This window comes from Dicentrarchus labrax, unplaced genomic scaffold, assembly GCF_905237075.1.
Source record: "Dicentrarchus labrax unplaced genomic scaffold, dlabrax2021, whole genome shotgun sequence".
NCBI classification, from domain to species: Eukaryota; Metazoa; Chordata; class Actinopteri; family Moronidae; genus Dicentrarchus; species Dicentrarchus labrax.
The window spans coordinates 18,256,503-18,284,492 of NW_026136702.1; the positions used below are offsets into that span (position 1 = coordinate 18,256,503).

The 27,990-nt window shown below is 40.2% G+C and overlaps 4 protein-coding genes across 4 annotated transcripts in view; 2 read left to right on the forward strand and 2 right to left on the reverse strand.

The window, feature by feature from the left end:
- The window catches only part of LOC127375071 (calcineurin subunit B type 1), a 28,003-nt gene extending 22,602 nt beyond the window's left edge, over positions 1–5,401 (forward strand). The window contains exons 5-6 of the mRNA XM_051420902.1: positions 203–387; positions 3,045–5,401. Of these exons, the coding sequence (XP_051276862.1) occupies positions 203–387; positions 3,045–3,092 (233 nt within the window). The 3' untranslated portion in view covers positions 3,093–5,401. The remainder of the gene's footprint in view (positions 1–202; positions 388–3,044) is intronic.
- Positions 5,402–5,580: 179 nt separating this feature from the next.
- pno1 (partner of NOB1 homolog) lies at positions 5,581–8,316 on the reverse strand. Its single transcript, XM_051420868.1, has 7 exons — positions 8,019–8,316; positions 7,251–7,397; positions 7,035–7,118; positions 6,728–6,788; positions 6,461–6,578; positions 5,995–6,065; positions 5,581–5,881 (listed from the first exon to the last, which is right to left on the reverse strand). Exons 1-7 carry the CDS (start codon positions 8,214–8,216, stop codon positions 5,814–5,816), a joined length of 747 nt encoding a protein of 248 aa, XP_051276828.1. The 5' UTR covers positions 8,217–8,316; the 3' UTR covers positions 5,581–5,813.
- Positions 8,317–8,512: 196 nt separating this feature from the next.
- dnaaf10 (dynein axonemal assembly factor 10) lies at positions 8,513–13,372 on the forward strand. The gene is made up of 8 exons (XM_051420790.1): positions 8,513–8,815; positions 9,581–9,681; positions 9,853–9,983; positions 10,084–10,185; positions 10,587–10,702; positions 11,258–11,392; positions 12,281–12,378; positions 12,507–13,372. Exons 1-8 carry the CDS (start codon positions 8,630–8,632, stop codon positions 12,712–12,714), a joined length of 1,077 nt encoding a protein of 358 aa, XP_051276750.1. The 5' UTR covers positions 8,513–8,629; the 3' UTR covers positions 12,715–13,372.
- Positions 10,896–27,975, reverse strand: LOC127374680 (uncharacterized). Its single transcript, XM_051420293.1, has 20 exons — positions 27,315–27,975; positions 27,017–27,224; positions 26,506–26,672; positions 26,028–26,158; positions 25,442–25,608; positions 24,502–24,587; positions 24,010–24,090; positions 23,430–23,544; positions 21,201–21,376; positions 20,452–20,673; positions 19,490–19,692; positions 18,788–18,910; positions 18,217–18,354; positions 17,735–17,984; positions 17,266–17,467; positions 16,771–17,020; positions 16,199–16,326; positions 15,626–15,780; positions 14,732–14,954; positions 10,896–13,654 (listed from the first exon to the last, which is right to left on the reverse strand). The coding sequence occupies exons 1-20, from the start codon at positions 27,471–27,473 to the stop codon at positions 13,515–13,517; spliced, it is 3,324 nt and encodes a 1,107-aa protein (XP_051276253.1). The 5' UTR covers positions 27,474–27,975; the 3' UTR covers positions 10,896–13,514.
- Positions 27,976–27,990: the final 15 nt, after the last annotated feature.

Consider the following 27,990-nt stretch of genomic DNA (forward strand, 5'->3'; position numbering starts at 1 on the left):
CTCGTGAGGATATTCACAATTATCCCGATAATGCAAATTCACAACGATAAACTTATCTGGGTGTTTTTTTTCCCTTCAACGCAATATGCGATAATATCATATCGTCCCATCCCAAGTCAGCAGGAACAGCATTTAACCGAGTCACTAATGTGCACCCTTGCTTCTGTTCCTGCCCTCCCCTGTTCCACACCCTGCACCACAGTTGCTTTCAGGATCTACGACATGGACAAGGATGGCTACATCTCCAACGGTGAACTCTTCCAGGTGCTGAAGATGATGGTAGGCAACAACCTGAAGGACACGCAGCTCCAGCAGATCGTGGACAAGACCATTATCAATGCAGACAAGGACGGAGACGGCAGGATATCCTTTGAAGAGTTCTGTGCAGTAAGTCCAAGCCCTCCTGGGGGTCCTTCCGGGGCTGTGACAGTTCTGCCGATGCAGCCGGTTATAGTGAAATGTCAAAGGGGCAAAAATTCTGGGAAAGCACGACAGATTTTTGCTTAGGCTGGACAGCACAGGGTTTCAGTTTCACACTTCCTGTTGAAATACAGTGTCAAAGGCTGTAAACATAGGCTGCCGAGTTCTTGTTACATGTGATCGGGCACTAAAAATACTCAGCTGTATTATACTACAGGAGTATTTGACGAAGCAACAAATAAAAAATGTATTCTACATTGAGGACATCCAGCTGAAGCTTATCTAACAATAATTAGTTAATAGTTATTTACTTATTACAGTGAAATGAGCTTGTATTTATAGTGAGAAAGCAGTAGTCAGGAGTGTAGTGCATTTTTCGTATAATCTTGGATGATTGTGTGAAAGTTCTAATACAAGGAGAGATAAATCGGCTATAGGTTATTGTTGGCATAATAGCATCAGTATTTCACAGTGAGGAGAGGGTTAATGAATTTCTTCAAAAAGATGAGTCTTCAGCCTGCAAATGAGGAGTGACTCTGTATGCTCTTTTAGGAAAAACCTAGAAGAAATGACCATAAACATTTGAAAGAGCAGACCTTTGCACAGCGGTTTCAGATTATGTCTGCCTGACGAGAATCCCGATCTACACTCGTCAGACTTTGATAGGAAAGGCTTCATCCCTGTATAGGAACCATGACAAGGTCAAATACTAGTCAGAGCGTTGTAAGATTGTGTAAGGTTGACTGCCTCCCTTGTCAGCTGTAGATCAGTAAAACGGATGGATAAGTGGAGTGTTACAGTGCTGTCAGAAAGCCAGGCCAGAGCAGTTTTGGTGAATAGCTGATAGAGTCATGGTACTTTGATGTAGCTCAAATTAAGACATGCCTGCTCTTGCTTGTTACTGAAAGATACATCATCCTGGAAATATTCTGATGGGGTTATTATTTATTATTCTAGATTTGTCTCATCTGTGACTGCAATTCTGTCATACTGATGTAAAAACTGTCCTTACAATGTAGATACAAAGTGCATGGCCTTAATTATCTCATTTAAGATCAAAGAGGCAAACAAAGTCTCTTTCAACACAATTGGTGCTCCCTTGTTGAGAATTGTTTGGACCCCAGTTGAGTCTGCTTTGCTGGGAGACATTTTCTGAAATGAAAGGCACTAGTTGTGATTCTGACAGACACAAGGCCCACATTTGATGGCTGCATCTCCGGAGCCTTGAACTAAAAAGGCTCTCGTCCTTGTGGGAGTGTATTTCCAGGATGGCACTGGAGGATATTAGATCCTGTTTTTTTTAACAAAGCGGCGCTGCTCCAACACTTCAAGGTTCAGGGAAGAAACTGTGTGACATGATTTCAGTCTGGCTTATTGTGATCCCCATCTGAGCACTGTAGGGCGAAAGAAACTACAACAAAGAGTGTAAAAATACCACAATGGATTTAAAAATAGGTTTTGTAAAAGGAAATCCAGTGCTGCTACAAGATTTAGCAACATGTTTAGGTGTCACAACTCAACTGCAGAGTAGTGCTGAAAGAATTAAAGATCGTTTCTTATTGTTGTTTGGTGCTGAGAAGAGGCTGAATGATGTGCAGTAATAACCTTGGCTAAGTTTAGGAGTGAGTACGACTCTGTGAAAACAGTTGTGTAATGTCTCCCGTGGCTCTGGGCGAGCTTTCCAGAATTTGAAACAAATAACCCTGTCATCACGGTTTGTCATCGGCTTGGCTTCAGACTTAAAACTGTAGGTGTGAGGTTTGAAAGAAGTGGGCTTTCAGGAGCTGGGGGTCTAATGAAAGATGAATTGTGTTGCAGTATGGGAAATTGATTTTATTTTTCTGCTGCTTGACTTCCGACTAGAGACGTCGCTTCCTCTGCTGCTTCAGTTTGGACCAGCCCTTGTTTAATGCGTCTCTCATTAGTCCCCCAGCTTTATAAAAGTGTAATACTAAATTGCTGGACTACCCCTTTAATAGACAATTTGTACTCAGTTAATTGTCATTTATCCAGGAAAAATATCAACTGTTTCTAGCTACTCAAATTTTAGGATTTGCTGCTTTTGTGTTTTCTCTCCCTTGGACAAAACAAGATCTTCACTATGGACAGTTGTTAGGGGCATTTTTCACTCTTTTCTTTTAGAATTGTGGAATGCAGACACTATTTTATGTTGGTACAGGTTTGACTTTTTTCAGAGCAGACATTTTGACTTTCTAAGTAGGAAAAGCACAGGTGTAATCAATAACCTTAATAACAACTGCGTTCCATTAGATTAGCAGTTCCAGGTCCCTGCTTGTGTGTGTTGGTTCACTGTTGTGACTCAGTGGGACACTGAATGGAACTGAGCCATTGTTAATGTTATTAGTAACACCTGTGCTTTTCCTGTGAGTCAAAATGTCTGTTGTGAAAAGGGTCTATACCCAGAGACTGAAGCAGCTAATGGAATTCATCAGTCATTCATTGTCTAACTATTTATGCCTGTGCTTGTCCTCCTGTGACGTGCCAAGATGTCGTTATGAGGAAAGGGTTTGTTCTCACTAACTGGAGACCATAAAAACTTCTAGATTTACCATCACTGCCTGTAACAGCACAGGATTAACTCATGTATTTGCTTTGGCTTCCAGGTGGTCGGCGGTCTCGATATACACAAAAAGATGGTTGTGGACGTGTGAGCGCTCCTCCGCTTGCTGACTCCCCCCCCTTCCTCCTCGACACTCGCTTTCTCCACCATCTCTGAAGATCTGCTCAAGACGTCCGGCAAAACGCTCTCTGTGTAACTCAATGGAAGTATTCTCTCTCTTTCTCTTCTCTCTCTCTCTCTCTCTCTCTCTGTGAAGCCACTTTTTCTTTCAGAAACCACAGGCCTCGTGAAGCCAACTTTGAAGTGTTATTGAACTGTTAATCCTCTCAATAACCCGGTCGTAGCACTTTAAGAGACTGAAGGACATCTATTTGTCATTCGCAAGAGCACCTCCGATTTTGGATGAGGGGGGAGAAAGGAGGGGAAAAGGGGACGCAGTGAAGAGGCTGGTTGGCTTGTTCATATTTCATCCTCTTTTTTTTGCTAATTGTTATTTTTGATATTTATTTTTTGTTCTTGTCTTTTATAAAGAAGAAAAAATACAAGTATATCTATGGTTGTCTCGTGAGGGGAAGTGTATAGTATTTTAACACTTGACTTACAGTACAACTAGAAAGTAGGGTATGAAGTGCCAACCAGAACATATCCAGAAACCAGTCCAAGTTATTACCTTCTTATCTTCACCGCTGTCATCGATGCTGGACAAACCGGCTCACGACACCTCCGAATGCACGACTGCGAGTCCCAATGGGTGCAAAAGTCAATTTCAATGTAATTTTCAGACATTTGGTTCTCCGTTTTAGCTTACGTACGAGCAGTTTGGATTAGACCAGTAAAGCTTCCAGTCACTCTTTTTTTTTTTTTGTGGTAAGATTGCTAGTTTTATTCATACTGAAGAATGTGTTTATATTGTTGGAGATTATCCTTGTTTCCTGTCATGAAATTATTATAGGTAGATACATTAATGCCAAGAAAATGTCTTTCCAAAATCATTTGTGGCTGCAAACTGATTCATGGTTTACTCTTGGTGAAGCATTTTGCGTTTAACAGTGAGCATCCATAAGACAATCTGCAATGCAAAGAATAGCTCTGCACTCACGCTGACAAACGAACTGAACTCTACAGAGTTACAAGACTTTTATTAAACGTCAAGAACAGAGGCCGGACGGACTTGGCTAAGAACTGAGTAAGTAGTTTGGGAGTGAATAATGGGATTATACACCATTTGTGCGAGTATATAGCAATTTAAGAGACTTATCTGCAGGCAGCATTTTTTAAACCAATATGTGTATATTAGGTAATCAATGTGTGCTCATCTTCTTCAACAGCAAGAGAAGGCTTTGCCGCTGCTTTACATGAGCCCTTCTGAATACTTACCATTATGAGTACTGCGCTAGACGGGAGTTTTCTTTAACGCAACACGAACACTTTAAAATCTTAACACGTTGGCATGATCAGTGTGCAGTGGGATAGACTGTATATTGTAGTTTTATTTTTTTGTTTTTTTGTTTTTTTTTTTTTAAAAAGGTGTACATTTCAAAAGTTGGCTTCTTCTCCCACTTATTTTTTTCCTGTCACAATCACCTCAATTTCTCCTCCTCCCACCCACAAATACGAACAGGGAGAACAACTTAAAATTTAACCAAATTCTAACTTCTAAGGGAAAAATGCTTCCTACTATAAACGACATCGGGATAGCTTTGTTTTGCTTTGGAGGCCAACTGCTGGTTTGAACAGGAGTTTTCAGTCAGAGATGTGAATCTGGAGTGCTCTGTCGTTGCCTCATCCCAAAGCTCTGTACGGCTTGGGCCTCCCTGTGCTTGCATGACATGGAAATATATTTTTTGTTGTGCATGTAGATCAATTTTTTGAAATAATCCTCTTGTTTACACATGGATGGTGATGTTAATATATTTAAGAATTTAATGGTATACAATATGGATGTTGCCAAACTTTGGTAAATGTACACATATTATGAGAGGTAATCCAAATGAACTGAACTACATGTAACTTTTTGTATTTTTACCCGGGTCAGCGAGATGCTTCTATTCCAGTAAAAGTTGCATATCTGATCCCGTCTCAAACTGCCACACACTGTACTCAGCTTAAAGGGGAAAATTTGATGTTTTTTTTTTTTTTTTTTTTTGTATATAAGTATTTGTTAAATGCAGTTCTGGCTCTCTGTTCTCTGTATAGTTCAGACCACGCTTTAGTTTGTAGGTGCTACTTTTTCTCTGAGGGACTTCTTTTTAGTTCGTGTCGGGATATCTGAGAAGATTTAAGTTTGAGAACCTTTTTTTTCTTTTTTTCTGCATGCTGCATCTTATGCTGTGGGACTGTTGGAAACTTGATACTGTATGAAAATTAAAATTTAAATAAACTTTGAAATGTTGAAAGTAATGGGTTTTCTCTCACTTTTTTAAAACCTTGTTTCCCTTCAGGATGTTACTGACTGGAACCATAATCACAAACTGGATTTGTCAGTGGGTAGCAGGCAGTCATCTATAAGTTGTAATGACTAAGTTCCTGGCCTGAAACCTGACATCTTATATACTTTAGTAACTAAATTAACTCATTGGTAAGTGGGAATTGAAATTATTTATTTACACAAACTCTCTGTGCTTACAGATAATTGCATGAATCACCATTTAGCCTAACATGTTACAACCAGGTGACTGCCTTAAACATGAGGCCATGATAGAGGAACCTGAGGTGTGGGTCCAAAAAGGTTTAACTCTTCAACACAGATCAAAATGGGAATTCCACCAGCCAACGGGGGAAAAGATAAATACGCACAGCAGCCAGTAAGATTTCAAAATCTCTCCGCAGTCCGGCTAGCCACCACCCTGATGTTGCCGTAGACCTTTGAAGGTGGACTTCCTGTAGGGGCAAAAATGGTTAAAAGGTCACATCTCGGCACCACATGTGGATCCAAAGAGTTCTGTTCCAAACATGACATCAACCTTAGTTTTAACATTAATCATTTTTCTTACCTAAGATTAAGTTACATATCGCCGTCCGGGCCATCTTGATATTCTGGAAAGACCCTAATATGTGAACTTTTCTGTGAAGAGACAGGTTGAATGCTTCAGTTAGGAGAAACAAGAAATTAGACATTTCTCTGTGGTTTAACAACTTGTACACCAACACAAGGAATCAGTATAATTATGGACAAGTAAATCTATCTCCTGTGTTCATATGTAAAAACATCATGTGTAAGTAGATAGTTTCTGGTCATTTATAGTTCATTTGATTTTACAGCTGTTATCCACAAAATGTTTTAGTTTCTTTGGAACATGTATCTTAGTGCATGACAACAAAGCAAAAACTGGATTTTTACAGTGGTGGAACTTTGATATGCAATATGTTAAAATGTAAAAGTGCCATAAAGTAACAAAAAAACAAACCATATAGTTATATATTTACAGTAATGGTGCAAGAATAGTTAAGCGTACTCACGCGTCTGCAAGCACAATGCGAGTCTTTGTGACGTTTTCAATGGTGAATTTGGTTTTTCCTCCCTTCCCTGCTATTCTTCCGATGGCTCTGGATAAGTGGTCTCCCTTCAGAGGTTTCACTACCAAGACAGACAACAATAGAAGACAATTAAATACACACAAAGAGACTGGACACAGTTCATTCTGCAGCAGTGAAATAAAAGTGTTCAATAAACAGTAAACAACGAGTTTCAGAACAGACAGAAGTACCGTGTCAGTGTCATCTTACCGTCTGTCACATCAAAGCTTTCCAGGAAAAGCTCGTCTAATCTGATGAGAGCTAGGGCGTCCTGGTAAAGACAGAGTATGAGTGTTACTACACAAACTGAAATCTAACAAGATCCAAGGAACATTCACAAAACAAACATCACAAATCAAATATTGTGACAGCATCTGAGTTTCTGTCTATCCAAAGTAACATATGGCGACTACAGTCAAAGCTGACAAAGATTACACTTGATGAATGGAACAGAGCTGACCTTTTTGTTTGAACAATTGGCCTTTGAATTAAGGAAACTTTCCATTAGTGTACTTACTTCGACCTGGAATCCTAGAACAAACGCTCTAACAAAATCTGTCGCCTTTGTCAGTGAGCCGATGTCCTGTGTGTCTTTGCATGTCTGAAAGAAGGAAGGTATATTACACAAACTGTAGACACAACTGTGAGTACCAGAGAGAAACTGCACAGGTGGACATTAATGTAAAAAGGCTCAGTCATATCGACACTGTGTATGTGCGCTGGGGAAACTTACTTTAATTTCAACATTCCTCGTTTTGAGGTTGAATCTAACTTGAAGCTGTAAGTTCTCTACAATGGGGGTGAAAATCTTCAGCCAGTTCTCCTTCAGCGGGGTGTATCTGTGAGCTGGGACAGCGATCTTGCGCATCTCATCTGGTCCCTGAAACACACATAAAAAACATAAACAACCTGTGTTCTGTGCCACTAAACTGGGATTTCTTTAAATACCAGTTACTTAGTTACTTCTTGTTACAAGTTTTAATAAAGCCTTGATGTAAAACACACTCCATAAGGAATCGGTACAAGTATTAGCAGCACAATGTACTTAGGGATTAAAAATAAGGCACACTTGTCAATGTGGCTGCAAACAAATAAATTAAAATAAGTTGAGGGTGGTCTCACTAATGCTTACACTGCTGATACTAGCTGTGAATACTTCATTACTTTATCCAGTGTTTTGCATTGGAAGAATTTATTCTACAAAGTAGATGACGGCAGGTATTACATAAGAGTGTCACATGAAAATTAAGATTTCATAAAAAAAAAAAAAAGAAAATACGGTACTAAAGTAAAGTGCAAGAGGAACGAGAAAACTTTAGTGTTGTGCTTCCCTCCTGCGTTATTGGTACAACTTACAGCAGCTTTATTCAGTGCAATCACAACACTCTACTACGCAAGCGCAACACAATTGCTCCCTACTTTAAAACAATACATTCCCACTTTTGTTAGTGATAACACCGAGACAACACACGGAGTACAGACGTACAGTGATAACACTTACCTTTAACTTGTCGCCTGATATCGGGGGGAACTGCGGTCGCTTGCTGGCCACGGGCTCTTCTGTGTCCATGTCCACTCCATCTTGTTCACGTTTTCGTTTCTGAGTCTTTTTATTTTTTACCTTTGTGAAAGAATCCGCCTCCTCTTTACTCTCCACGGCAGCGGCAGCGGCTGGGGTTATATGTGTATCAGTGTCCATCCCGAAATGAGTTTTAAATGAGATTTAAGAAGAAGAAAGTGGAAGACACAACGGCCACAGAGGCATGAGGGTGTCCTCGTGCAACGAAAAGGACCCCAAGAGCCGCGTTGTCGACGACTGTAGAGATAAAATAATGAATACTCGTGTTATAATTCACAAAGATGTATCACTGGGTTACTAGTGTTTAGTTGAAGTTATAGAATGTCCGCATACAATGTTTTTGTATCTCAAGTAGTGAAATATTTACTTGAGATGAATACGTTTTGTCAGGCATCTCTTCAGGCAGCCGCACGCTCAAGCGTAGGATTGTCCCGACGTCACTTGTTTTGGCAGCGAGCTGCATTGGACGTTTCTCTTGGTACTTTTACAAGAAGAATTATTTCGTTTTAACATATTATCTCCCAACAGCAAGGATGTCATCGCCACTGTCAAAGCCTCAGATTATTGCGCATATTCAGAAGAGTTTGAACTACACGGTGTTTGACAGTAAATGGATTCCCTGCAGCGCCAAGTTTGTCTGTCTGGGTAACTTTCCTCGAGGAACCGGAGTAATGCAAATATATGAAGTGCAGCACGGAGAGGCTCAGCTTATCAAGGAGGTAGATAACACCTCAACAGTTTACTCTTGTTTGCTCTTGTCCCCCTTTTTCTCTCAGAAATTCAGAATGCAAGCGGCTTATTTTAGGGTTAGCCTAGCTAGCTTATCTAAGGTTTCTAGAAAAGTCTTGCTGGAGTCTTGTCTCCATGGCAACAGGCAACATAAAGACAGCTAATGACCTCTAACTAACTTAACGTTAGTCAAAAGTTTAAATATAACGTTATATATATATATATTACTAATGGTGCTAGGACTGTTGTTAATATACATTATAAAGCTTAAACTTATTGGCCTGCCCACTGCACCTGCCCCCAATTAAGCACTAAGTAACAGCACTATCTGAGGGGTATTTGGAGGTTTACAACAAGGGCTGGGTCAAACTGTGGAGGGGGCAGAAACAAGACTATTTGTATATATGGCTTAATACATGTCTGGAGAGGATCTTTATCGTGTCTTTGAGCACAGTACCTCAACATGCTCTTACACACCCGTAAGAGCATGTGAATGAGAGTCAACATGAGCATGTAGTAGCATGGAAAAAGCTTTCATCACAGCACCAGGGTTTGGAGGCTTTGGTGAAGAAATACAGGACCCTGGAGTAGACCCTGGTGTGGATTCATCTAAATTTCTGCTCAGTGGGTTAATTATATGTGGGTCATTTCAATTTAATAAACTGTCAGGAACATTTTTTATTGCTGTCATACTTATCTATACTTTACTTAAATGTAGGGTGTTTGCCATAATCATTTCCTCTTATATGTTTCAGATAAACAAACCAAAACCCATAAAGTGTGGGACATTTGGGGCGACCTCTCTTCAACAAAGACACATAGCAACTGGGGACTTTGACGGAAATCTCAATATATGGTATTGTATCCACACCCACTAATGACACCTTCTGTAATTAAATCACAAACAACTAAATTAAAAGCTGTTTTAATTCCAGAAGCTCTATTGCACAATTATTCTTTCTATTGATCATTAAAATTCTGTCTGACTGAAGTGAAAATGAGTTCACACTGACCCTCTTGTCCACAGGAATCTGGAGATGCCTGAAGTGCCTGTGTACACTGTAAAGGCCCACAAAGAAATAGTGAATGGTATTGATGGTGTTGGCGGCCTGGGGATTGGTGATGGAGCACCTGAGATAGTCACTGGAAGCAGAGACGGTAAGGGCATTAAGTTAAATGTAGTTTACAATAAAAACATTTTCAACGCATTGACATAAACAAATGTAAATACAAATACAAATTCCCTTGTGCGTTACAGGGACAGTAAAGGTGTGGGATCCCAGACAGAAGGATTCGCCTGTAGCCAACATGGAGCCCATGGAAGGAGAAACCAAGAGGGACTGCTGGACTGTTGCATTTGGTGTGTAAAATATAGGTTTTCAGCCTTTGAAAGTCTTGGGCCAGTTTCAGATACCTGCTTTCCAAATACATCCTCATACTATAAGCTCAGGTTTATGCATATACTCAAATAATGGGTGAAGAGCGTTCTGGTTCTGCAGAGCAAAAACAATTATCCTCCCACTCTCATGCTACGCCCTGTGCACGTAACAAAAGAATATCAGACTAACAGGCAAAGCACAATAATCTGTGTGCACCAGTAAAAATGTAGCCCTAAAACTTAGTTTGAGTCTACTTTCTTTGATCTTTTCCAGATATACCTGGTGTTTTCATCACTTCAAAGTTCCAAGCCAGCTATGAAAGTATTCCTTCACCATCATGAATGAAAACTGTCTTCATTTTCCTTTGACCCTCTCATTACAGGTCATGCCTTCAATGATCAAGACCGCTGTGTGTGCGCTGGCTATGACAACGGGGACATCAAACTCTTTGATCTGCGGAATATGTCTCTCCGGTGGGAAACCAACATTAAGAATGGGGTGAGGAGAACACTTACATTTGAAATGGTTGAACATGTGCCATGTGATTTTTGGGAAGTTGTTAAATATTTCAGGGTAATATTTTCCATGTGGCACCACAGCAAGAACATTACAAATATTTCTGAAGAAAATGGAAACTCAGACTGACAGTGATTCAGTCGACTCAGCTCTGAAACACAAAGAGTAGTCCTCATTTTCAGAATTGATGTTTTTATTAGGATTTACTGAAACAACATACATTGTTTCTTTTGCACTGCAACCTGGACTTGAATCATAACATAGACAAACACAGGGACAGAGCCGAAAATTACTTCCCAGCAAGATTTAGACTGTACATAAAACCACAGGGGAAGTCTGAGGTGAATGCATGTTCCCTTCATACGCCATATACAAAGCACTGCACTGATTTTATTACACAGTCATCACCTCATCAACGTAGAGGAACCAGCCAGGGGTCATTATGTCCATTTCAACACAAAATCCTTTTACGATAGATTCATGCCATGTGATACATGTCCTGGGAGTGACTGTTATTCTTTCTTACATCATGACCAGGTATGCTGTGTGGAGTTTGACAGGAAAGACATCAACATGAACAAGCTAGTGGCCACCTCACTGGAGGGAAAATTCCACGTCTTTGACATGAGGACCCAGCACCTCACCAAGGGCTTCGCCTCTGTTTCCGAAAAGGTAATTGACCTGGGTGGAGAGAGCCAGACGGGTGTTTGGCTCCTGTGTATGGGAAAAATGTCAAAAGATTGTTATCGTTATTATTACTTTAACATTTGTATGGTACAGAGGGAAATGGGGGCACACGTCGTTTTTGACCGTATTCACAGCTGGAAGTGTTTGGGGTCGTGTTTGTCTAACATTCTCTGCGGCTTTGCGACACTGGCCAAAAATGACACTCGGCCAGTGAGCAGAGAGAAGTGTGGCTTTTTGTGGGAAAATGCTCGAAAAACACACTTAAATCGGCATTAGGTCGTAGCCCTGCTCGCCGAGTGTTTGCTAAGTCTGAGAGATCAGAGGCCTCGGCTTTCTAAATATTTGTCCTGTTCTTCTGAGAGATCAACAGTTGGCACATCAGTGTATCCAACCATGAATTAAAAGGTTCCACCAGATATTTTAAAAACAAGTAGCATGTAGATGGAAATCTGGCTAGTGGATTCTGAAGGCACCATTGCTGCTTTTGCTAGAATATTTTAAGTTGTATATGTTGCTGTATATTTATGGTATTTTTCCACTTCAAAATACGTAAAGGCAAAGTAATGGCTTTTCACAATGCAGTTTGGCCAGTGGACACAGCATTTGGGAGGGTGGGGGCAGGGGAAAGAGACCTGATAGCAAAGATCATACTAGGTATACAGACTATTCCATCAATGATGTAACTTTGAACAGGGTTTAGTTTTAAGTCAAAAATGTGTAATGGACAACAATCTTGATAAAATGACAGCAAGGCAACATTATTTGATCCTCAGCAGATTAAAGTTTTGCATGTCTTGACAGGGGCCAGGAATGATTTTAAAATTACTAACTGAACTGTTTCGGGAAGCAAATGATCTCTCTTCTTTTTTTTAGGCTCATAAGTCAACCATCTGGCAGGTGAGGCATTTGCCTCAAAACAGAGACATCTTTATGACTGCAGGAGGAGCAGGCAACCTTCATTTATGGAAGTAGTAAGTAATCCACCGTGTATTGTCCCATTTCAAGAAACACAAGTACTCATCATGATGGCTTTATAAGAATCAGATTTCCTGCTTTACCAGACACTAATCTATCAAATATTTTTGGATGTAATTTCCAGTGAGTACCCCGCTCAGAGGAGCAAGAAGGACTCAGATGACGTGGATGTGGGCGTAGCTGGCTCTGTCAACCTCTTACAGAACGTCACTCTGTCCACTCAGCCAATCGCCAGCCTGGACTGGAGCCCCGACAAGCAAGGCCTGTGTGTGTGTTCGGGCTTTGATCAGTCTGTTCGCGTGCTCATTGTCACTAAACTCAACGTGGTGTGAAAAAGTAGAACAGGACAAAGACGGATGATACAGATCTCTGCAGCCTGATACGAAATGAGACACAACTGCAGAGACGCAGCAATAGTCACTGACCTATTGTGAGGCTGGATTGTGTGAAAAGACAACAGTTTCCCATTGCAGGTCTTGGCAACTGTCTGTTTAGATTTTGTACATTTGATACGCATCTGTAGACGTATCTTGTCAGAAAATGATTTAACTCAAATGAACTGGCTTTGTTGAGGTTATTTTGTCTGTTTCCCTTAAATGATATCCCTGAAGAATGGGCTTGGTTGAGCCCTGCAGCCAGTGTTATCCTGTAGTGCAGAGAAATACCCCTGTAACATTTATTTCCCATATTATTATTATTATTATTATTATTATTATGACTATTGGGATGCAGAAATGAGTCATCTAGCCTCTGGCTTGGAATCACACTTTGGGGATCAAGATTTAATTTCTTCATCAGTTTCCATTCTGTATTCATTGTTATAGGACGCTCATTGAAACTCCTGTTTTTTGTTGCACTATTGGTGAACAGTGTTGTACTTCAGTTTTGTCGATTGTTAAGGTTGTCACTTTTGATATGTCATTTTTTATTAAGAACTCTGTTTTCAAATTAAATGTGCCTTTGGAGAAAAAAGAAGGAAAAGAAAAAGAACAGTTTCTCTGTATCTATGAACACACAGTGTTTCTCATCGGCTCAGGACAAAAGATGTGTCTTTTTGGTACACAGCATGCACACTGACTCACTTAAGGATTCAAAAAGATAAATAAGGGGATTTGTTAGAAGGTCACAAGCATCATATCCAGCATTTGAACTTGAAGAAATCCTGAAGCTCCTGGTCGTCCTCCTGTCTGTCGTGGATCCTTGCATAGACACTCATCAGCAGCTTGGTCATGGACTTTCCATCCAAGATGTCGATGTATTTGTCTATGCAACCTAAAAACACAGCCACAGATTAAAAAATGACTTTTAACTATTTAATATATGAAGTTTCATTTCAAAATATCATCTGAAATGTTAGTCTAACATCTCATTAGAAAGTTTATGTATTAATAATAATAACATATTGAACATCTTAAGATAATTAAATGATCATAACCTGACCTTCCCTGTCCCTGACATCATGCTGCATGTATCTACTCTATGTAATGTCACGCCATCTATCTGACCATGGTACGAGTTGAATGTAGTACATCTCTATAAATAGTAAGTCATGGACTGTCACATGGGCCTTGCTGCATGATTTCAACACTAAACACCACAATTGTTAAATATAGTCAAGATGATGAAGATGGTCAAAAAAAGAAGTGTGGTTTGCAAAAAAAATTGTATATGCAGTCTTTGTTTAATTTTGCCTGTCATTCAAGATGGGTGGAGGTTGTTACATGGTATCATTTTCAAAAGAATATGAACGTTCCTATTTTTCTTTGGCTAGCAATCTTAATATGGCATCTGCAAATAATGTTGTGTGTGTCTTAAGAAATATATTAATCATTCTTTATTATTATTATTTTGGGGTCTTTTTTATTGCCTTTATTTATTGGCAATTTATATTGATAGAGCAGCTGAAGAGTGACAGAAAGTGGTGAGAGAGAGTGGGGGGGGATGATGTTGGAATCGAAGCTGGATGGTAGGGACTATTCTGTCTTTTATTAAAGTAAGTGTCCACTTGCTTAAACTTTAAAATCACTTTATTCTGACTAATAATTTAAAGCTGCAGGAGGTAACTTTTATAAAAATTATTTTTTTTGTCATATTTTCTGAAACTTTAATTAGTACAGTAGTACATGTGTTACAGAGTCTGTGATAACTATCTTTTTTTAGATCTGACTGGTTGTTTTGTCTCATAAAGTTTCAACAATCCAAAAAAAAAGTTATTTTTATAAGTTACCTTTTGTAGCTTTAACTTTAATAAGAGTACTACTACTGCTTACAAGACTAATATTACTTAGTCTACAGTATTTCGAATAAAAGTATAATAATAGTATAATATAATAATATAACAGTAATCACTTAGGCCCATGACTTTGCCGTAGGCTACAAGGCTGGGGCCCAGCTGAGGGTGGTCGTACTGCTCCAGCATCATCAGCATGCGAACAATCTCTCCGGTGATGAAGGCATCATCGAAGCTTTGCTCGGCCACAGGCTTCAGGGGGAATCTGCAGTACACCTCCACTGCAGCCTGAGGGTCTGAGGGTTCCAGCAGCTGCACAAGCTCAATGTAGGCATCGTGGACCTGGACAGGAGGTTAATTCATTAACTATCTTATCTGGATTACATCAGTTGACATCAACACCAGGCATCAGCTGCTTGTAAAGCTCTATAAATAACTACTTACTTCTAAAAAAAAATAGAAGTAGACATTCCCTTTGAAGTGTGATTCATTCCATTTTTATGACCGCATAATAACCTGATAAGAAAACTTGTCAATTGATCAACTAGTCACATTTCTTCTGCTATATTAGTTTTTTCCCACATTTTAAATATCTCAATTTAAAGAGCTTCTTATAGCCATGACACATAATTCAGGTTTCAATAGCTTTTATCCCTGAGGTGTCAACCATTCAGGAACAAACTGCTTTCTTGGCATGATCACCACATGCAGTATAAAGATAAGATAGGATAAGATGTACCTTTATTGATCCCCGTAGGAGAAATTCTAATTAGACACAGCAGCATAGGGGAATGTATTCTACCATTTACACAGTAGGTTTTGAAAATATTTTGGAAGACCAAACATTGTGTAATTTTCTAATCGGACCGAGGAGCGTGTGATCATTACACTGGAATGAAAACCAAGAGTCAAACAGTTGGGGGTGTGTTATCTTACTTTAAAGCCACTGTTAGCTGCACTGTAAAAGTACTGAGGAAATAACCGAAATCTAACTGTAACCGATAACAACTGACCCTTGGTGCCATGGAGATGACCTCTTGGTAGAGCTGCTTTGCCTGGTCCTGGGTGTCTGCAGAGCGGGAGAGGGCGCGGGCCAGACCCAGCCGTGAGATATGACAACTGCGGTTTATCGGGCTGAACGCAGTCGCTGTTTCTGCCACAGCAGGCTCTGAAACAACGATTAATACACACATGAAGTATAATTACCTTCTTTGACAAACCCAGGAAGAAATGTTTCCTGCTGATGTTATTTCATGTCATAGATGACGCAGTGAAACAGTTTGCACCGTGATGATGCAATGGGACATCACATTATCTACATTTTAACAGTTATCATTAGGATTGGGAATTTAATATATGTTTTAGGGTGAATTGTACATTGGGACATACAACATAAAGTAAGTAAAAAGAACAAGTGAAAATAAACAAAAAACATGTTTCAACCATTATTAGAGTGTGTCATCTGTAATAGAGTATATAAGACCCAAAAATAAAGATTTCTTTCTATAAAGTAATGAAAAACTACAACTAAGTATGGCTTTTACCTGACTATGTATGTCATTCTCAATGCTTAAGTCGTGCCTTACCCTCTGCTGTCTCAACAGTAGCGGGGCAGCACTCCTGTTTCGACTTGCTGGCTTGTAGCTGAGGTTTAGTACCGTTGCTAGCAGGTCTAGCTGATTTATCTGGTTTGGCTGCTGCTTCAGCTCTCCCCCTACAGGAGAGAAAATATAATACAAAAGCTCTTAAGTGGATACACAAGTCTGTTTATGTTGTTTAGCAATACGTTTAATTTTTGCTCATACAGAAAGTATGGCATACACATCACATTTCTGTCAGTATTAAGGTCTAGGGTTTTGATTTTATACACGTACAAAACAGATAGTGTAGTCCTCAAACCTTTCAAGACCTGCAAATACTTACATAACTCAAATAATTAACAACAACTAAACAAACTAAAAACGTGTTCCAGTGAAGCTGCCCAGATTGACAAATAGTAAAAGATTCTTTTTGTACTTGAATATGAAGCAGGATGGAACTGAGAAAAGTAAGCATCCACAGGAAATCATCCGTGAATAAATATGTGCCAACTAACATCCAAAGACAACCACATAACAGGGCTGCCAAACGCTTGACTCAAGCTGCCAGCGTGACTCACCTGGCTGCAGGGGTTTTGGCTGTAGGCCGGACAGCTTTCCCTCCCCTGATGGGGGCTGGGGGCGTTGGAGCAGGAGCTTTGGTTACAGCGGCTGCCACCCGCCCTTGAACAGGCCCTCCCCTGCCTCGCTTAGCTCCTCTCTTGGCCACACTGGTGTCAGAAGGCCCCTTCACTCCTGCTGGCTGGGTGATGGACAGCTTGGCAGCTTTCTCGTTTTCAGTCTCCTGGCGGTCCTGCCACCACTTTTGTTCTGAGCAAACAGGGCATGATGGATGTGGTTGCAGACTTCATTTTCGAAAGACCTTCATAATTGTTTAACGTAAAGTGAACAGCAGAGACACCTTTATCAACATATCATATACAGCCTGATTTGTCATGAAACCAATGGCTTGTATATCATTTTTACATGCATGTAAGATTAGACTCATCTCTACATAATTCTCTGCTGTGATTCTGAGTGAGATCAAAGACAGTAAGTACACTATATAGACTCACTTCTCAGCTGTTCAAGCGGCTCTCCGCTCTGAGTCTTCTGTTCCAGCTCAATGCTGGCCTGAAAGCTGAGGCAGGCATCATTTATGGATTCCTTTGACCTGTTTGCATTTGGGTTGTTGTCATATTGAGCCAGCTGTGCCAGACCCAGAAGACACAGGGCGTGGCTGTCCCGCGGTGTGGTCACTACTGCTAGCTGGCAGGCCTGTATACAACAGCAGGGGGAGGTAGGCAGAAGGTACAAGTCTGATTTCTCCATCACATCAGGACATAAGAGTCAATATATGGACTAGTTATGCTTCATGCTTCACTGGACAGTAACCCAAAACACTGGTGAGCCAATATCACTGGTAACATGGGTATTGTCAGCTTTGCAAAACAGAAAAATACAAAAAACCAAAACAGATTGTTCATATATAAATAAAACAAATACACATTCTGTACGTCTTCTTGCCTCACTGAAGACTCTTACCCGCTCCTGCATGTCCAGCAGTTCCTGACAGGGGGCAATAGAGGTAAGACGTATGAGAGCTGTGAGGGCCTGGCATCTTTTTGCAACCAGGGACTGTCTCTCCATGTCCGACTTGGCCTGGCGCTCACCCTGCTGGATCAGCCTCTGCAGCAGGGCAAATTGAGCATCCAGGAGCACCCACTCCAGCTGCCCGCTCGCCTCACCACGACACACACACTGACTCACACTCTGGGCAGTCAGCACTGCTACGCTGAAGCATTCCAGCACAGAGACAAGCAGACACAGGGTTTTTTTTTTATGCAGTGCTTAAACACTTATCAAACTGGGTCACATTGGTGTGAATGTTGAGACTTTTCTTTGAATCACACGTTCACAATGGAGAGGAGTGAGACGGCTAATTGGGGCTGAGATCCACCACAAACACAGAGTAAAGAGGCAATATCATCATATCATAATATCATTACTTCTGGTTTGTGACATACGTGTGATAGACCTGTTCCGCACTCATGGCCTTCTCAGACAGGGTGTCTCTCTGCTGGAGCTGGCCCAGAGTAAGAAGGCCTCGCAGGAATTGTGTGCTGAAGCTGGACAAAGGGTCTGATGGATCCTGTTCCACCCAGCTGGAAACAAAATCATTACAAAGACTGGCAGCACAGAACAGCCACGATGATCATGATAAACTTACATACAGGCAAAACAGAAAAATACAAGACATCGGTAGGAGCTCCTTGATTATAAAGCAACCACTCAGTAATCAGTCGACCAGTTAGCTAGCTGTTTTCAACTAAAATCTGCTCCCCAACTCTAGACCTTGAAATGTATGTTTTTTTTAAATCCATCAACTGGTTGACAATGCAGATGGTCTATATGTGTATGTGTAGACTATGACAGTGTTTTTCACTACCCTATTCTCCCCTCTGCAGGCTTAAACAGAACATCCTGGTACATTACTGATAACGTCCTGCCCTCACACTCTCTTGCTGAATGCATCCACCTCCACCACACATACACACATGTAGACACACACACACACACACACACACACTTGCAAACCTTTTGCTACAGCGCTGGCTGACAAAGTGCTCCAGTCCCTGTTGTAAGAACAGAGCAGCCTCCTTCTCTGTGTCCTCGGAGGCTTTCTGTTCCTGCTGCAGCAGAGCCAGCCCTGTAAAGAATCTGAGAAAATGGTGGAAACATAAGAGAGACATTGAATACCAAACTAGCTTGGACTAATTTTTACATATTAATCTAGACCACATTTACCCCTGTTGAACTGTCTACTCCTGTATTTTCCCTTTCACAACCACTGTATGATTATATATGATATCATATAAGGGTTATAGGGGAGTGGGCAATTGAAGAGAAGGTTGAGAGGTTAGTCTTTACAGTGTTAGTGACACAGAAATGGATATCCATGCCTTCACCTCTTCATAATCAATTCCTGCTTTAGCAACAAGTCAATACCTGAGCTCCAGTTTAAAAAAAAAAAAAAAGGTTTCCCTGTAAGAATCAATTTTAAGATTAATCGCTTGTCAGGCACAGCATGGCTTTGCTCCTAATTATATTGTTCTCCTTAGGTTATATTTCAGATATTCTTTCTGTCTATAAGCCAGTGCACAGTGTGAGATCGTCAGGTAAAAAAACCTCTAGCAGCATGGATACATTTAATGAATTATGGTCATTATTATTACTATTACAGCTACTGACACAATCATTTATTTGCTTCCACAACCAACCACACTTCTGTGACCTGACCTGAGTGCAGGATGAAGAGGCCGCAGTGCCAGGCCACTCTGGAGGTGCTGCAGGGCTTCCTTGCTCCTTCCCTGAAGCAGCAGTAGCCTTCCTACTTGGAGGTTGTACTCCCAGCTGTCAGGACTCAGAGACCAGGCATCCAGGTACTTTGTCAGGGCCCGGTTGACACAGCTCTCTTCATCCCGCACCGCTGCACGGCTATCCTGGAACAAGAGAAAAAAAAGTTTAATTTAATCCCAAACAGCTTTATAGAGCCATAAATATGTGTCATGGCAGTTTCTTACTTAAGACAGAAAGCAACATTAAAAAGACATAATGCATAACTTAAATATCTGCAACCTGTGACGGTTCCTAGTGAGTCCTTATGAAAGAGGTTGCTTTGCTACATCTAGAAATTTAAAATTGTGTCATAATCCGCTTTTTATAAATCAATTTGCAAACTAATTAGTTTTGGTTGGATGAAGTTATTTGAAGTAGTCGGCAATGAAAGAATATTATTAATATCTTTCTAAGACTTGGTGAACACTATAATGTCCTTTTTAAAGACCATGTAAATGTTTTTTGTAATATCCTGAGACCCTGAACAATATAAGCTCACAAAAAGGGTTAGGGTGGCTGTATAGGGTCATTCATAATAAGCCATATAGCAGGTCTCCTGATGTGTTCCGATGTCCAAGACACTGATCTGAGAGAGATAGAGCAAAGCCACAACAGAAGCTGCACATATGCACAAGCTATAAGACAGCAGATGATAGACGATAAAAAAATGGTATAGTTGAGTTTTTGCCCATTGTGCCTTTTTTATTTTTATCTTCCATGTGTCTCTTGAAAAGTCAAGAAAGCACTCTAAACAAAAAAAAAACCTTTATGCCATTTACTTTTCAGGTGTTCCACTGGTGCTGCTAAATACAGCAAGTAATGTAAGCTTCAACAATATTAGAAGCAACTGTGGACACAGTCACCTTGCCAGTTTTCTTGGAGAGCCAGATGTAGAGTGTCTGGACATAGTCTGCCTTGCTGGACTGTCCCTGCTCTTTGAGCTGCTGATACTCTTTGTCCAAGGCCTGCAGCTGGTTCTGCACCGTGGGCGTACCAAGGAAACCATGGAGCCTGCACACAGCCAGGATGTCATCCTGACGTGCTGTTGATTTGGCATCGCTTAATTCATCTCTGTCTCTGTCTGCCTGGAGACAAAACAATGAAAAGGTGAGAGAGGGCTTTTGGCTGCCCGATTCACTGTTCTCAAAAACATTTTCAGCAATAATATGAGTCATTATCAACATTAAAAAATGTAGTGTTAAATGTTAAACTGTCAAGATGAAACGCCCATTCACACTTTATTTGCAAAGCAATACTATTATTATATTTGTTATAATATTTGTTATGGTTTGTTAGACTTTATAAAGCCCAAGACTTCCACATGCTTCACATGATAAAACAATTTTAATTACAATAATTAAGAAATTGATCTTTTTTTCAGAACATGTCAGATGTGTTTGTGTTGGCAGGATATGGAAAAGAGTAGCTGGCTCGGTGTGGGTGGGAAAGCCCTTGAGCTCTTTCATCCTTGAGGGCCACCTTTAGGGGACATTCTGTACTGAGCAACTGCCAGGTGTGAATGTGTCAGTGCTCTTTAGTCATGTATCTTTTGCTACAGCTAGTAGTAGTATGTGCAAACCATTACAACACGTGACTGAAAGAGCTTGTTTACCTTCCTCTGTAGGCCATACATCTCTGAAGCATAGTGTTGCTCCTCCAGAACGACGCCCAGAAGGAAATGGAGTCTGGCATCTCTGGAGCTGAGTCTGATAGCTGACGCATAGTGAACAGCAGCCTGCTCCAGGTTATGCAGAGGAGACTGGCCGTCCTCATACTGCAACATGTCTCCTGTGGTATATCGTATGCACACATCGGATAACAAGACCAGAGAGTATTTGCATATATATGTGAGAGAATTTGGATAAATATAGAGCTAATATAGTCACTGTGACCTTATTCTCCTTTGTACAGGCAACAGCAGCTTTAGGTTTACTTTAAATAACAAAACCTTTTACATACTCAGTGGACCTATCATGCCTGTCATGGGTTACTTTTAACTGAAATAAGAGCCCATTTCGAGATGAGTTAACTAACTAGAGCAGGAACAGCCCATGAAAAGGTTGCATATCAGAAACTAGTGTGATGAGGCTTATTAGACTATTCAAATGTTTTGGAACCCAGGTTGCTTGCTCACAGCACAGTGATCCATTGGTGCAAAGCTGCAATGCAAGCTGGGGAGGAAGGTTTGGTTCCAAAAACTACAAGCTGGAAAGCCAGAAATCTTTGCATCTGGCAACAAACAGATTACTTAGTGATTATTTTACATTATAAACCTTTAGAAACGTTTTACTGCACTAACTGTGCAGAAATTGAAGAATATGTATTATGTGTCTGCCACAAAAAGCCCTGAGTGATATCGAAATACAAAGATTTTATTCCTATTTTTCATGTTCTATTTTTATAACTGAAAAAGGAAAGAATATATCAGTCAGTATTTCATTATATAGGATAATGCAATCCTTTACATTTAGGTATCTCTAATTGTAATTATGACTGACAATGGGTTTTACTTTCATTTCCGACTGCAGAACAAACTAACAGCGACTTCAACAATTTGGTTGTTTTTCCTGGTTTACGCTCTCGTGAAAAGGTTTGTTATGTTTCACTCTTCCACCTTTGTTTGAAACAGTGTTTGTTTCAGCACAAACACAGATCGCTGTATCATGAGGAATAAAGGGATCTCTCATTCGGCCGCCTTCTCTCTTTCATTTATGAATGATTGCATGCATCCTTTGCATGAAATATTGTGTGTAGCTTCCCTTGGCAAGAGTGCCCTTTATCTGTCAGACAGCACTGATGTCACAGCTTTTTTAATCCAGATAATATTGCAAAAATAACCTATTCTGCAGCTGCTGCTATATTAAAAGTCATGTTTACCAATCATTTTTTGTAATTTCTTCATCTGATATGCTAAATTAAAAGAGTCCTCTCAGTTAATGAGAAATGTGCTGTGCTATGATAGGCCATATACATACACCCATCAGCCATAACATTATGACCACCAGGCTGCCCAGGTGGTCATAATGTTATGGCTGATGGGTGTATGTATATGGCCTATTTTTCCTGCTTCTAACACATCAACTATGAGGACGAAATGTTCACTCGCTGCCTGATATATCCCACCCACTGACAGTTGCCATGATAACCAGATAATCAGTGTCATTCACTTCGCTCATAATCGTATGGCTGATTGATGTATGCACCTAATGTTAATATCTAAAAATTAAATATTGATATCCCGTTCCCCAGCCTTGATAATACAGAAGTTATACAACATGATCTTTGTGTTTTGCAGTGACACAACATAGGAGGTCAAGCTGAACAACACTTGTCATCGTCCCCAATGCAGCATGATCTGGTACAACAGTAAACCTTGTTTATATTTCAAGAGGTGACGATTAACTGTCCCTATCACTCCCTATCTCATACCAACTCTCTCTCTCTCTCTCTCTCTCTCTCTCTCTCTCTCCCTCTCTCTCTCTCTCTCTTTGGTGTTACTTCTCGATACGGTTCCAGTGACTTTCATTCAGTCCTCTGGGATCCGTCTCGAATGTCACTTCTCAGAGTCATCAAACAATTAGCCAGGCACAAGTAGCAGAGAAAAGATGAGCAGTAACTTGAGTGCCTGGCGCTCGCTAACTAGCCCATTTTCATGTATTTTTTAATGGCTGAAGCTGAGCTCCTGTGCCAAACCAGGGCAAGGAAAATTACTCTTGTGTCCACTGGACAAGGAAATAAGTTATATCACTGTTGCAATTGATACTGGTTGACAACAGACTTTGACAGATTAGTTGTCTTCCCTTTAATATCTGATCCTTTATTCTTAGAAAGTGCTACATACCTGGTTTTGGCAGGTGTTGCCGGTAGAGTTTCAGGTGATCCTCGGCCAAAGCACATAGTTTATCCACGCTGTCTTCTCCTGCTGTCATTTGTAGTCTTTTCTCCCAGTTACGCACCTGTAGCAGACAAAAATCATCCACCCATGAAGTACAGTTATAGAAGTTAAACTAGGTCATATAAGAATGGGGTCTCTCAGGTGGAAAAATGTTTTTTCCACTTGAGAGGTAAATCACTTTATTTACCACAAAAACTTTTTTTCTGTAATGTGTGTCAATGTGTAACACTATGGAGATGTGAGTATGTTGTAAAATGGTGATTACGGTGATTATCTCTGCAAGATAAGGGAATGACTTGTAATATAAAGAAGTGTATACATGTAATATATAATATATACTGTTCAGTATATAATAGGCAGGATTAAACAATCAAGAATCAGAGAAAATAGAGCTGAATAGCCCTAAAAAAGTCACCATAATATGAAATGAAACGTGAGCCTACCTATGGAATCTAAGGTGATGTATCTACTGCAGTTTAACTTTATACTTATACACTGATAATGCAAAGTGAAATAGATGTATTACCTCCAAACTGTGTTTAGTCTCTATCTCCAAACAACTGGATGATGCAAAGTGCTTCTTATACCAATTTGTCTCTGTGACTTCCTGAAAATGAACATGAGCACAAGTGAGATGCATTTACTAGATTCAATCAATAAAACAATGTAAAGCTTTCAAATGGACTGACCTGGTGAATTTATTTAATATAAAGAGCTTGGGTTCTTTATTGTTCGCCATGGCTTAATAACAGTTAAGTAAATGCAAAAAACAAATACACAACTCTGCATCCCATCCTCTAAAAACTGCTCACACGCTCTGCACACAATTGACTGTTTTATTCACTCTCAGCGGTGTTACTATCGCACACACAAGCACAAGATACTTTTACTGTGAAAGTTAAACCAGCACTTACTCACTGTGAAGGGAGCGCTGACTTGTAAATAAAGGATGAGCAGAGCCAAGGTCGATAGGCGTGATTCTGGCAATGCAGGGCACTGTTTAATCTTTCATACTGACCTTTGCATCCAGGTCCCCTGTGGGCTTGTGTGGACAGTCCAGAGTGTGTGACCCCAGCTCAGAAAGTTTCATGACACTGTCACATCCTTTATTTTAAAAAAAAAGACACAATAAATCACACGCTAGAAGTAGATAGTGGTGTTGTCCTCCACTTCTGCAGTGGAGTGTAATAGAATAGCCCACTTAAAAGACACATTTGTGACAAGTATAATTGTGATTGCGGCTTTTTTACAGAATTAATTTATTAACTACTCTGATTTGATCAATTCCCTGCAGAATTGCTTCTCCTACAAATACAGGCAATCAGAACAAACTACTGAAGTAAACAAGTCTGTTACATGTCGTTCTGGCACCATTTTCTGTATTGTATAACTCTCCATAACTAACCCTGAACGTCCAAATCAATTAAACTTAGAGGTCTTCTTGGTTGTCCAGAAATCAATTACTCATCTTTCAAAGCGAGGCCTGATATAAAATGCAGCCTTACTCTCACAGCAGCTAGATACATGAGGTCTTAGTTAAGTAATAATATCCCCCTCCTTACAGCAACATAATAGTTGTCTACAGTAACATTGTGTTACATGATAGTATAAGTAGTGTAATCAGACTGCTTAGAGGTAAGGCAGAGTGTGTCCAGTATATTAACAATGTAGTTATATAAGCATGTCTTAGAGGTACAGCTGCTCTAGAGGTAGAAATAATTCAACTGATCTAGAAAGATGTCAATGGTGGAGTCAAACTGAGTGCAGGTTAACTGTGTACTCTTCGCAAGATATTACCTTCCTCCCCCTTTATGCCAGTTGCTTTTTTTCGCTAGGCTTTAGGCCAAAATAATAGTATCTATTACTCTACCAGTTGACCTTTAACTTAACAAGCTCTGCCTCCGCAGCAGTTCTGCTTTAGACAAATCTCTTTGAGGAGGTAAGACTCCATGCTTCACCTCTGTAAGCGAAGAAACACTTGACCAGAGCAGCCGACATCTTCCTGTCAAGGTCCAGTTCAACAACTTTCCAGCCGTCTCCCAGAGGATAATCACTAAGTGGGTCGACCTTTGATCTTCGTGCCAGCATCTCAATATAAGGCCTTGAGAAGATGTGCTTTGGGTCACTGCAAATCAAAAAGAGACCCAGATACATCTCGGCGGCATTTGTTGAACCATTACAGGAAGCAGTATGTGTGTGCTCTGTGATACTGAGGCGCTACACCATATAACAATTTTTCAAACTGTCAAATCAGGTAAAAAAGACTAAAATGATCAACTTCAATGGCTATCAATAAGCAAAGTGAAAGAAAATATTAATCAATATGCTAAATAAGGGTATGAGAAATGGCAAACTGAGATTGTGCATCTAATGCTGATTGTTGATCTACTGTTCACTTCTATTTATGTTGTTTTTTTATTTTACTATTGCATCAACTGTAAAGCACTTGTTTTAGATATTTTTTTTTTTTTAAAGAAATATGATATTTATTATTAAAGGAGGTAACTGCTGCTACAACATACTGTCTTCCTATTCAAGTTTTACCTGTGGTTGATAGATACAGGTCTATAAAAAGCAGTCAGAGATACTGGACATTCATAGTCCAGCTGCTGTTTCCCATCGGTGAAGGTCACAGCCATAGGAATGAGCTCTCGAGTCACCAACACTGTGTACACCTGACAGAGTGAGAGGGACGTCAGGTTTAGTACCAGTGCACCAAAATCAATGAGTGTGGCAGGATAGCACAGCATTATGAAACCTAAAATGAGCCAAAAGCATATTGTTATTTAGGAACATGGTGCAACTAAAAGTGTGTGTGTGTGTGTGTGTGTGTGTGTGTGTGTGTGTGTGTGTGTGTGTGTGAAGCTTACTATAGGTTACCATGTAGCTTGTTAGGTAAAGATGAGGTGAACTGCAAAGCTAATATGTTTTGAAACATAATGCCACCAACTCAGGGCGATGATCAAACACACATGACACCTCAAATCACATCAGCAGTCCTTTTCCCACTGTCTCATCCTACCTGTGAATTACTGCCATCTGCTGAACAGACTGAGATCTCCACCACAATGTCTCCAAAATTCAGACGGACTGCCTGTGAGCTGTCTTCCCCATTCACTGTAACTTTAATGTGTTTGTCAGGCACCTTGGGAAGCAGGGTCACAGCATTGCAATGAAAGGGAACGATACCTGCAGAAAAAGAGATCAAAAACACTAGCAACAAGACAAATGTAACTTTTACCAACTGATACTCATAACACAGAAAATATACTGTATATACCCCTATAATATAATAAACATATATTTGAGCATTTATTACCACATAGTCTGAATTCTGAATTCACTGGCAACAGAACACACATTTCTGATTTTCTTCTGTAACTTTTTTTCAATTCTGTTCAAACAGTGTACCAGTGTATGTTATTTCTTTGTTCATTATAATGTTAAAGAATGTCCCGACAACGTACTGTACCTTTAACCCAACTGGATAACAGTAACTCAGTCAGGCTGTATCACATTCTGTCTGTACTCACTGTTGTATTCATAAATGTTGGTACAAAATGCAGGATAAAGTGGAATCTCTCCTTCCAAAGCGAGATTACTGAGTTCTGCAACCTTTGCAGACAACCTGGTGATCTCCACACAGTATTTCTTCACGGTGCCATCCTCTGCTACCACCTCGATTTCTACTTTGTTTATCCCATGGTTCAGTTTAATGGTGCTGGAGCCGTCCCCAAACAGCTGAAATATATACATTTTAAAAAAAAACTAGGTTAATTTTTATGTGTATACCAAATAAAAATGTCATACAACTTACAGGAAAGTACTCACAATACTGTATGAAGCTCCACAGTCACTAGTGATCAGGTCCAGAGTCACTTTGTTGACATTGCTCTCCACTGTCACGTTGTAGTCTGTGACTCCTGGTGTGAACGTCGGACGGAGCTTCCCAACAGAGACGCAGAGCTTCTCCAAATCACAGTTGTCCATATCTTAAGGTTCGTTCACGGCTGGTTTACTGGTGTTCAGCTACAACAGTGTGTACGGTCCAAGTCCTAAATGCACTTAAACTGTTGTCTAACATCCCAGCGCACTCACCTTCAATTACCGCACTGACGACCCAGGTTGCCATAGTAACTTGAACACCTCGGCTGCCTTCACATATTAAGTTACTATTAGCTAAAAGCTAGTTAGCTAAACGGTTGTAGCTGTTTTTCAGATGTATTTTAAACGCATTGTATGTGAGGAAAAAGCGCCGTCATGGTTAACACAAAATGATTCACAACATAATATGTTGTTTTTGCTAGAAATGATGATTAAAGCTGATCTGTCAAAACGTTGTTAAACGTAAATATAAAAGGAAAACAACCGTAGACAGCTGTGACTGTCGAACAATACCTCCAACACGGATAAAGCTGTTATCAAGCTAACTATGAAAAGAATATAATAATGCAAATGAGGGCTAATTAACGTTAAGTTGAGTTACTTCGCTCCTCCAAACGGCGGA